At 41.5% G+C, this 12,174-nt stretch overlaps 1 protein-coding gene across 4 annotated transcripts in view; it reads left to right on the forward strand.

The window, feature by feature from the left end:
* Positions 1 to 11,540, forward strand: part of LARGE1 (LARGE xylosyl- and glucuronyltransferase 1) — a 296,062-nt gene extending 284,522 nt beyond the window's left edge. For all 4 annotated transcript variants that reach the window (XM_087766202.1, XM_087766205.1, XM_087766203.1 and 1 more), the window contains one exon: positions 854 to 11,540. In XM_087766202.1, coding sequence (XP_087622328.1) covers positions 854 to 1,051 — 198 coding nt within the window. In that variant the 3' untranslated portion in view covers positions 1,052 to 11,540. The remainder of the gene's footprint in view (positions 1 to 853) is intronic.
* Positions 11,541 to 12,174: the final 634 nt, after the last annotated feature.

Consider the following 12,174-nt stretch of genomic DNA (forward strand, 5'->3'; position numbering starts at 1 on the left):
TGGTTCTTGCACATCCTACACTAGTGAACTTTCAGCTTATCTAAGAATCAGTCTTTGTCTAGCTTTGCTCTGATTATCATATATTTAATTATAAAAATTGAAAAAATCTAACAGGAGTAATTGAGACTTAAATGAACCATCATTTTTAACAACAAAAATTGTCAAAGAACTTGGTCAGATCCAAATTTAGAGAATTAGTGAAGTAGTTTTAGAGGAGGGGGGGAATTAAACCATTATTGCATACGTTTTGAAGGAGAACTTAAATTGCATTAAACCTTCTCAAAGCATATGGAATTAGTAGGTCCATTTTCACACATTGCCTGTAAAATATCATATTCTCCCCTCATTTCAGGTTTATAAATAGTTTTGGACAGATTTCTCGCTGTAAGTATCTTAGAATACAGGCAAAGCAATGTATGTAGTGCAGTGGATGCCTTTGTAAATATAGTTTATTCCAGCATCCCAAACACGATAAATCGTAGAGACAAAAACATGCTTTTGCATGGACACGTGAGACTTATGCTGTGCGCAGTCACAGCTGTGTTGGTTGCAAGCACACTACTGCAAAATCTGTGCTGCAGACATGGCTTCAGGCATGCCTTTTGTACTGTTTCCCCATCATTTAGCTTACATGGAGAAAAACATTTTAAAAGAGAAAGTAGATCTTCCATAAAACCAAGAAAAAGCAACTTTAAAAAAAGGCGGCTTATTTGGCACATCTGTATGGGTTTGTTGTTTCTGAGCCCCACACTGCACTGTTACACGATGGAGCATGTTTGACTGTGGAGGTACGGGAGAGATGCATTGCCAGAGGGTTGGGAACACCCTCACAGCCGGTGTCTTTCTCCCCCAGGAGTACGAGTTCACGGTGCTGCCCAACGCCTACATGATCCACATGCCGCACGCCCCCAGCTTTGACATCACCAAGTTTCGCTCCAACAAGCAATACCGCATCTGTCTTAAGACCCTGAAGGAGGAGTTCCAGCAGGATATGTCGCGCCACTATGGCTTTGCAGCCCTCAAATATCTCACGGCAGAGAACAACAGCTAGCACAATGGAGCCCATGTGCAGGAAACAGGGACACCGGAGGGAGGAGCCACTCAACGTTTGGGGCCTGGTCTTCAAACTTCGAACTGAGAAATACTTTCTGTTTTTATATCATACCCGGCAGTTCTAACAGTAGAAATTTGAAGTGACATGTCTTCGGACTATGCTCATTCGTCCCTTCCCCGACTACCCCAGGTCTTTCAGCTTTAGCACTCGCGAGGTGTCAGTGAGAGGGGTGGCCACAGGCCCGCCGTGCCGCCAGAGGTGGGGACTGGGCAGGGGCTGGGAACGCGCACTGCTCTCCTAACTGCAGAGCAAAGACAGACCTTCAGAATATAGGATTTCATGTTGCTATTTAATAATTTGACATGCTTTTTATCTGTAAAGGAAGATCTTCGGGTCGCTGTCCTGTGAATTTCAAATCTGCACTACTCTAAAAGGGAACTTTCACCTGTGAACTTTCACAGGGGCCCTGTTAACATGGATGACCTTGTTAATGCAGGATGAGCCAAAGGTCTGAATTAGCCTTGAAAATGAAGGGGACGCTTATACAATACTGCACTCCAGAGAAAGTGTGTTACTGGTTTAGGTGTATACATGATATTGGTTGGTCTTTTATTCTCAAATTAGTTGTTTTATCAGGAAAATCCCCTATACCCCACCCTGCCTTTTCCCCAGTCCTAAATGCTGCTCCTTTCCTTGCCAAGGAAATGTCTCCCTTGTGTTTCTTTGCCATCTTCAGTTCTGGTGGTCCAGTAAAGATCAGTAGCTCTGCCAGAAAGTGAACAAAACTTTTTCAGTGTAAGGTCTGTTTACACCAGAGCAACTTGTTCATGTGTGTCTCGTAAAATAAAGGGCCTGGCTGTAACTCTTTATCTTTTTTAGGCAAGAATTGGATTTTGCCTACAAGGCATGGTGTGGGGGGGGATATTGATTTGTAGGCTCATTTCAGTGCATGCCCATCCGTGAAGGCATTGGGCCTTGGGCTTTAAGTGGACTTCTTTGCTGAACAGGGATTATAAACATGGCAACTAGTAGCCTTGGTGCTCTCCTGCTGCCTGCTGCAAGGTCTCAGAACTACTTCGTTAAAGGAGTTTATAATTAAAAGGAGCAGAACTGTTAGGAATAAACTCCCCATTCGCGGGGGAGAAAAGAATGTGTTGGGAATCTGAGTGTGAGTGTTTGCTTGAACGCGGGCTGGTCAAGATCACAACTTCGGTACACACAGGAGTATGCTGGAGGGCGGACAGGAAACCTAACAAGCAAAATGCAGAAAACAAGACACTGGACTTTTTACCATTTTCTTTATTCTTCAGTATTAATGTTGTGTTTACATGGGATGAAGAGATGAGGTTTAATGCACTACCCCTTGCAGGGCTATTTGTAATTTCTGTTGCAATGTTAATAGAGAAAGCAGAAAAAACTCAGTGAGAAATGCGTCTGTCTCCCTACCCCAGATCCCCATACAACCACAGGTACCAATACCACTGCCTGAATTGGGAAATGGATCTACATTGCATTCTGCTCACTTTTTTCCATTTTGTTTTTCAGCCACTGGACCTTCTACTTTTCTCCTCACCTCATCCCTCTAGAGCTTGGTTTTATTTCTAACCTGACATTTCATGAGAGCTTTCTGTTACAGTGGAAACCACGCGGTTAAACCAGACATTTAAACTACAAATATCAGTTCATCATGCTGTGTATATATGAGAAAAGCCAAAAAAGGCAACATCTTTGACAAGAAATAAAAAGGGGCAGGAGGCTATGTGTAATTTTCACTTTTTCCCCTGGGAGTGTTAGCTGCATAAGAATACATCACTGCATAATTTTCCAAAGTGCTTTTCTTCTGTTCTTAATGGCTTTATGTAAAGATTTATACAAAAAGCTGAGAAGAGCTGGGAAGACGTGAAATGAGTGCTCAGTCCTGGCTGAGATATATTTAAAAAAAAAAAAAAAACCAACAAAAAAACCCCAAAATCTTAATTCCCTAAGTCCCGTATTACTCACCATTAACGGCCTGGGTCACTGTGCATTTTGAGAATGAGAAGAACCCTGCAGCACAGAGACCTGTTGATTAGCTAATGTGCGGAAAGGTATCAAAAGCTGATCCTAAGAGAAGCTAACACTGGTTGTACCTACATAAAATCCACAGTCAGAGCTTCAGTGTGGCCACCATTATGTTTCATGTGTATTAAAAACTTTAGTTTCTAGATATGTGTTTCTCCTTGGCTTAACAATGTTGCCCAAAGATGGAGTGGATTGCCCTGCAGCAGCTTAAGCTGTAGGACAGACCTGGACATTGTTTGGGTGTGCCATTATCGACATGAACATTATTCTCTCCTGAGTGGTCATGAGATGTGGATGGGGGAGCAGGGAGGTAATCGGTTGCTACTTGTCTGTCTCTACAGAGTCATGGGATGTCCTGGGTAGGCTTAGGTGTGCTGGCTGCTGTAACCAGCTCAAAGATTGGTAGTAGGTTCAAAGAGCCCCTTATAGACGCTGTACTGACTTGTACTTGTCATGTCATGTTTGTCTATGCACTTCATAATTTGGGAGGTTTGGGGCTTGGGTGTTTTTAACACATTTCAGCCAATTTATGTGATTGATAGCAAATTAGGACTACATATCTGTCTGTAACTGCCAGGGCTCCTCCAACACCGTGAAAAAACCAACAAGAACAACAACAACAATCCCCAACTCAGTTATAACACTGTCTTCCAGTCCTCTGCTGTAGTAGGTACTTGCTAGCAACTTTGTTACTTAATTCTCAGTTTTCTCCTGAAGTCTTCAAGAAATATCAGATAAACCTGGTGACTTAATGCCTTTGATTTATTGATTTGTTCCACCAACTTCTCTCTTGAGTCTTCAGTCTATGACCTCTCCTTATCTTTGATATTTGGGAAGTGCGAGTCTCTCATTTAGATATCACTCCAGCACCCTCTCTGGTGAAGACTGATGCAAATAAATCATTTAGATTCTTGGCAATGTCCTTATTGTCTTTAATTGTTTCTTCTACTTATTGTTTGGGGTGGCCTACTGGTTATCTCCGGTCTTCTGCTTTTGGTGTACTGAGCAAATGTGTGTGTTCATTTTTAACTTCCTACTATTTGCTCTTCAAATTCCCTCTTAGCTTGCTCAAACTTCATCTTAACTATTACATATCCTCCTTTCAGCTTTACAAAGTTTTGATTTCCATTCTCTGAAGGTTTCCTATTTGGCCTGAATAACTTCTAAAATTTCCAGTTTAGTCATACCAGCATTTCCTTGTCCTTGTCTTCCATTTATCTAAGGGAATACCATACTCCATGGCTATTTATAAGCCCTTTCCATTTTTAATCTGAGGATTTCAGTTGGTCTTTTCTTTTTATTTAGGGCCACTGATTCTTTCTTTGAAAGGAAAAAGGGTTTTTTGTTTTTAAATTTTTATGTCAAATATTACCCTGCTAGGTTTTGGGGGTTTGTATTTTCTTCTTTAACCTTCCTAAATGCTAACCTTTTCCTAGTCAAGGGATCAGAAATAAAATCCTACAAAATTCTTTTGTTCTTCTAATTTGGGGTATTATCTTGACACGTTTTGTTCTGTGTCTCCCTTTTCCCCTCCACTCCATAACATTGACACATGTGAGTCACTGCAAACTTCTCAGTCCCCTAAGTCCCTTCCAGCACCAGAGCCTCAACTGTGTATTTCCCAGCACCTCCTGACATCTCACCACATTTCAGACATAATTATTGTCCCAAATAATAATCTGCTGGCTGACACCCAATTCTCCTATTCTGGTTTTCATGCTTCTCCCTTTGATATAACAGGCTTTGCAAGTTTAAGTTTGGGGCAAAGCATTTGCCTTTATTTAATGCCTTATTGTAACCCTCTAATATGTTTCCATGATTTCTCTTCTGTTGTCACACCTTCAAATGTTTGGCTGTAGTTTCCATCCTGTCATTGTCTGGCTAAGGGTCACCTACCATTTGCCTACCTGGCAGACCTAGAAAATGTCTTTGTTTATCCCAAATAGTCCTTAGTATCTATCAGATTTTTTTCCAAATCCTACTTTCAGTAATTTGTTACAGCCTTGCTAGTTTCCTATGTGAGCAATCAGGTTCCACTTCATAATTTGCAATTTTTATTCTGTTTGTAATCATCATCTTGGACTCGGTGACATAAAGGAATTAGCAGCTGTACCTGCAGTTCCGTCACTTTTGTTAGACTGAATATCAGATATGCTCACATTATTCCTAAAGGACTGATTTTTACCTGGTAGGCTTCATGTGGTTTGTATGCAAATCATAAATTGCATTTTCCTTTTACTGCGACAAGCGGAGGCACTTTGTAGTGTTATTTGCAGTAGCTGTTGCAGCAGAGTAAGCCCTGTGTTAGAGGGAAAAGCACAAAAACCTTGTCAGAATTGTAGCTACCATTTCTCTCTGCAGGGGAAAATAAGGTCCTAGCACAGCTGAACAGTTTTATAAATGCCCTGCACAAAACACATTGCACATTATTTTCTGGTAGGTATAATCATACATCGTCCAATTAAATATGAAAAATACATTTTTAATGTCCTCATTTTTACATGCAATTCTATCCAGAAGATAATGCATTTCCTTCTGCATCGTGCCAGTTTCCCCCATTACTCCAGCCTGCCTAATAGCCCCATCTGTTTTTGGCTGAGAAAGATTAATGACCAGCAGCACTGGGAGTCCTGGCAAATCAGCAGAGATATTACTCTTAGGCATTGCATAGGACATTCCTTCCTGCTCTGCCAGATACTGTATGGGCGTTCCTCACGTTTCAGTGCAGCAACAGGAGAACACAGCAAGCTCAGCAAGTGGGGTGAGCATCATTATTTATGAACTTCAGCAAGGTCTAATACTTAGGTGGTGGGAGTGCAAAACAAAAAAGAATGTATCATTGTTAGCTCAAAAAATATTTCAATTTTAGGAAAAGAAAGCAGCTAAGTTTCTGCAACTCCAGTAAGTGAGACTGGAACAAATACGTCACTAGTAGACAATGACAGCCAATAACCTAGCATTTCCACTGCAGTATTGAAAATGCAGAAGCATTGATAGCTAAATGAAGTCATTTTTACTGTAGTAATTCATAATGCATATTTAAGACAGTATGTTTACATCCAAACACTTAGGTGAATTGGGGATTGTTTGAAGATTGTTACTTTGGTTCACAATATAAAATTAAGTTTGGAAAAGCTTCTGGCTGTGCACAGCAAATTATGGCTCAGGAAATGCATACAAGCTTGGATTTAGAAATACCTTGCTTTTATAGGAATTTGTTTTCATCAGTAGTTATACATTCCCAAAACAAGACACAAAGTCCTTGAGAATTTCAAAAAGATCTGTGTACGTGTCAGTTGGCTGGAACATTTTCCTCCTATGAATACTTGGGATTTGGGGTTTGTTTGCACTGCAGAGTAGAATTGTTATGATCAGTTGAAAAAATAACCTGGGAATTAGAAAGCCAGCCAAATATTTATTTGTGTGATGGATCATATGAATGTATTTGTCCAGGCATGTTGATGGGTACTGCAATGCAAGTGTTAGCTCATTGAGGGTGTTAGGATGAAAAGATCTGGAACTCAGGCTAAGAGCTTAGTATCTTTCCAGTCATTCTGTGCTATAGTTTCCCCCATAGGATGAGAACAGCTTCCTGTCTCCCAGCTAATTACTGTTTCTGTAGGGTTAAAATGTCCTAAACCTCTGCAACATGGATTCATGGGAAGTCACTGTGCAGGTGACAAAAGCTTCATTTGAGGTCCATGGTCCATCGCCATGAGATAGAAGATTGCAATCCAAAAGAATAGTTCTGACCCGGGGATAATTCTCCGCTCAGGCGTGTAGACATCACTCTCACCAAATATATTCGAGAAGAGATCCCCTCCTTATGTGAGGCCAAGTGATTCCAGCCAAGCTAAGCCTATTCCTCAGTATTACAGCAACATAATTGTCAGACAATAGATGTGTGAATTTTCAACATTAACCATTACATCACAAGACTCCTGCTAAGGCTGCAAAATCAGTCATGTGAAAGTTAGAGGATCTGAAATCTCAAGTTGCTGGTGGAGCTGGTGATTTGCTCATACACCTTCTTTCTGTCCCCTGGTACATATGTAATAGGATATAGTCTCTACGCAATCTTTTGCGGGGGTTTTTTTTAAAGGACTCCTCTTTCATTCTATGCACAGAGTGGATGGTACTCAGGGAATGAAGCAGCCGGGTGATACTTCTTTCTACTTATGCTCTCATTGAGCTTTTCATAATGTGATAGCTGCCTTGATTCAGAGCAAAGCCAGACTTTTTTATTCTTTTTTTTTCCAAAGGATAGGTTTAAACTGTGATTTAGGAAAATCAATTATCCCCCATGCTCTCAGGCTTTCTGAGTAGAATGCCTGCAGTTCCATTCTACAGGCTTTTCTTGTGTGGAGGGATCCTACGGAGCTGATGGAAATTACACACTCGGAGGCCTTGTAGCGCTCACCCCCAACCCATGAATACCGACAGCTGAACATGCAAGAGTGATGAATCCCAGTTCTGTCCAAGCATGTCTGCTCCCCCTTTGGGAGCACTCTAAAGGCTATCAGCACAATCTGTCAGGAAAGCAGTGAAAAGATGGAGTAAATAACTGGGGGGGTTGTTTTAAGTAGCCAGATTTCCAGAGGAATGAGAAAGGCAAAAGCATTCTGAGGTCCCTCAGAAGATCTGTTTGTGGGATCTGGGGCTTCGACTAAGCTCATTCTGGTTCTGTGGCATTTCTTATCCAACACTGGCCAATGTGGCCCACCTGTAGTAAATTCTGTGGGTTGTACAAGTCATGAAAGTCAGCACTGAGATTGAACTGTTCTCATCTCAAAGATGTTTAATTTGTTTCAATTCCTTGGATTCCCACGTTATTCTTTTGGTGCTCATAAGAAAAGAATTTAAAAAAAAGAAAACAGCAGCTTGATAACAGTAGGAGTCTGACTACTCAGCCTTTTTTGAATTGTCAGCACTGGGGTCAATGGTTGGGGCAAAGCTGGAGTTAGCAAGGTTCACAGAATTTCTTCTTTTGATCTGCCTGTGGATCTGTTGCTCCAGCGGTGCTCTCCAGCCATGCTATAAGGAAAGGAAAAGCTATCCAGTGCTGATGGATCCATGAACTCTTCATCCAGTCGGAACTAACTACTGGCAGCAGGAAGGAAGCCACACCACTGTCTGCTTTGAGTTTTTTTAAATGGCAATAGTGAGTTCAGTATGAAATCTATTCTTCTGATAGACTTTGCTGAGCTTTTCTGCATTTTAGATATATACTCGCCATGAGTGACAGAGGCCCCCTGGGGTTAGGTAGAGGTGGGACTCGGTGGTTTGCTGATTCAGAATGAGGACAAGAGATGTGTGTATTTTCCCTCGACACCTTGCCGAGAGTTTACTAATTATATTAGCAGCAATTAATCCAGCTGGCCTGAGACTCAGTGTTGAGGCTGGGCGGTAAGCTTCTGCTGTCTGTGTTCATAACAGAACAGACAGATGAACGAAATTATGCTTTCTGTCCATAACATCAATGAATATATGGGTTCACATGGCTCATGGAGAGTTTACCTCTTTTACTTTTCACGGTTAGGGTGTATTCAAAGAACAGCAAAGGCAATCCAAAAAAAGCAATGCGTTCTGTAAGGGCCCACAAGGATTAACATTCATGGAGACTCATCAATGCAAAATATCCACCAGGTTAACCTGCCAGCTTTTGCCATGAAAGCAGAGAACACAGACACCATCATCTTCTTTCTGATTACACTTCACAGAGCAAAACAAGTGCATGTAATAAAAACAACTCTCTGAATCAGATCACCCAAGACCCAAATATGTTAAAATTTTTGTTGCTTTCGTTTCTGTTTTCATATGTCAAACTAACAGTTTGCAAAACTATTTTCTTAGCCCGATACAGTTTTCTTCCCCATCGATCAGACTTGCAAATATTACAGCATTGTCTGGGGTGAAGAATAGAACTGAGGGGTCATTGAGATGTCCTCACCACCATTTTAGTACAGAGCATGGAGGATTTTCTTTGCTTTGTGCTATCACGGGTTTTATTTCTATCTTAGTAATGTCTCTTCCAGTATGAAAGACCACTGGCTTGTGCTACACCACTGCGTGAGTTCATTTCTAAAGCAATATCAACACACTGTGTTTCTGGCATGGCACCTGGGCCTCCACACATATTTATTCTGCAGGTGTTTTTTCCAGTTTTAATCTTCAAGCCTACACCTGAGAGAAAAATTCATCAATTTGAAGCTGTAAGAATGGGACCACTATGTTTTGTTTTATTTTTAACATATTCATATTTTTCAAACTTTTCTGTCCACTACACCCATATATCCTCCAGAAAAATATTGTTTTGAGAGCAAGAGAGTCATTGCAAGTAATCCACTGGGGATGAAATCAGCAGCATTTATAAAGATAAGTAACCTACTCAAACAGTAAGTTTTAGCACAAGTTTCTACAATTTACAAATTTGCTACAATTTCTGTAGGGCTCAATTTCAGGATCCTTCCTCAGCCGGCCCATTCTAGGGTTTTGCCCTTTTTCTTCACATATTCCCAATCTGCTGCACACCTAAATCCATGTTTATACCAGCCTTAGGCAGGTGTTGGCAGATATTTCAACAACAGTATAGACACTCCACAGTGTCGAGGTCCGGTTATGACTATTACATAGAAAAAGACATCTCTCCATTGCTGGCTCCCTTAAACCAGCAAGAACTCACTGTAAAAATAAGAGAAAAACAAATACTTGGGCTGCTGAGGGAAAGGAGAGAAAGAGACTTAAGCCTTTAATAGTTAATGCCAAAACAAGATCAGGTTGCTTAGGACCTGACACATTACTACAACTTGGTAGCCATGCGTAAGATGGTTATGGTGTCTGTGTGTGGCTCTGGAAGAAACAATGACTTTAGAAGACTTGACATAGATCATTTGGTCTGAGGCCATAGGTTTTACTTTTCCTACACACTCGAATTGGCTTTCACAAAGCCATCTCCCATTAGCATGGTTCCCAATGGGCACTAACTAGCATAACAAGTCTATAAACACTGCCTTTTCTTCCAAACTCACTATAATCATGTTGGCATCACTTACTCTGTTTTTCCACCCTACAGCAGAGGGTCCAAAACCTGAAGAAAGGTAGCATCAAAGTGATCTAAATACCAAATGTACCTTGCAATGCCAGAATCCCTAGGTTTTTAGGTGCCCAGATGGAAGCATTCAGGCCCAGATTCATCCCATGCAACTTGGCAGCTGTCTGAGACCCATGATGTTGGAGTTGGTCCCCTTAGTTTCCTTTGATAGTCAATGGAGTGAGTGGGACTTCTGCAGAGGGCATTTCTGTTCACCTAAGCCCTACATCGCCCTTTGCTCTCTGACCAGCAGAAAAGATTACGGTGCTGGTGGTCCCCACGCAGGCGCCTTAGGTGTACACCTGCCCAAAGTAACATGGGACAAATCTGGACCAGTGAGCATCAGTTTTAGAGCTTAGCACCTACTCATTTAAGATTGCAGGTGTCAAAATCCCCTGGAAGCTAAGCAGTAAGTGCTACAAGGCCGTGTGCTCAATATTAGCTGACAAACTTGAAAACAACAATCTATATGATGGAAAACGTGCGGGCATATCAGCCACGGGAGGGGGGTGATTTGTGGACTCCAGAGATTGTGATATGTGTTGTGACAGACAGCTTGTGCTAACAGCCAGGAAAGCACTCGTTTTTAGCACAAAGCTGTGGGCTTCATAATGATGGTTAAAATATTCCCCCCAGCATTGCTGGTTAAGTTATGCAATGTTTGTTGCACTGTGTTATCACTGTGTAGCTCTGCCGAGAGCAGTGGCAGCATTTGCAATGTGTCAGCCAGGTAAGAAATCCATGAGAAAGAAGGGGAAAAAACAACAACGGCAGCAGCCTTTCATGTGTCTCTCTTCTTATGAGTCAAACCTCATTCCTTTTCTGTCATGACCAAGGTGATTCTACATTCTCCAGGGGAAAACTGGGATAGCGCGACCTTTAAGGTGGACCACGCGTGAAACAAGGTTTGTCGTTTTCTTGCAAGGCTTGTGACACTGAAGGGTTTTGAATCTTCAACTCACCACCCTGTCAGTACATTACCTGACTGGCTGGCCTTCTGCTTGAACTAATACTGAACTCACTTGTTTCTTTCCCTGGGTTGGGGAAAGATGCTTAAGTAACATTTCAGGAAAGAGAAACGAAAAATGTGTCTTTTCCTTCTGCTGCCGCGTTTCCCAAGCGCCTCCCCCTCCAGGGTTAGGCTGAGGCAACTTCCATTTAACACAAACCACTTGGTTTACATGTATGCTTCAGTCCGTGTGTAAGTTTTCTAGGTGACAATTTTATCGGGAAAAATGCTGTTTAGATTGTGTGTGCAAAATAAATGGCTTGTAAATATTTAAAAAAGGGGTTAATTTTCAGCTGTGCAATAAAATTGTGAATTAATCCTCTCAATTCCTTTCCAGTGTCTGACTTCACATATGCTGGTTTCAGGAGCATACCGGCTGTTGTTTCTTCAGATGGAAACAAAAAGAGAGGTCATGGACTGTTTTGTTTTCATCTTTAAGCTTTTTGTTACTTTTTAGTTTTGCATTGTCATTCCCTTTAATCTGGTTTATTCCTCCAACCCTGCTTCAATCAGACACATCAGTACAAGGCTGTTCCCACTGAAGACAGGTGAGTCATTATCTGCTCAGAGTTAATCGTATGTTTATCTGCTTTGCTTGACCTTGACCTACTTCCTGCTGTTGTCCTTCTGTAATCAAAGACAAGACGTTGGCAGATGGGAGGTGTTCGTTCAGTTCGTCTTTAAGTAAGACAAGAAGCAGATGGATACACTATGATGAATGACACCTCACCACCACCACAGAAGCAAACCCAGCCAACAGGTTTGTATTGCAAATGCTTTATCTGCTAGGAGGATGCATGGATTTTACATTACACGGCAGCCCTTCTCTTGGTAATAGAAAAAACTATGCAAAACCCAGAAGCCTTCACTTTTCTATCAATTAACCCTTGCTGATAGTTTTTTCAGGTGCTCAGATCTGCAATTGCACTTCCCATAATCTCACTTACAGCTGGTATATCC

This window comes from Nipponia nippon, unplaced genomic scaffold (assembly GCF_047370975.1).
Source record: "Nipponia nippon isolate SJK-2023a ecotype South Korea unplaced genomic scaffold, ASM4737097v1 scaffold_3, whole genome shotgun sequence".
NCBI classification, from domain to species: Eukaryota; Metazoa; Chordata; class Aves; order Pelecaniformes; family Threskiornithidae; genus Nipponia; species Nipponia nippon.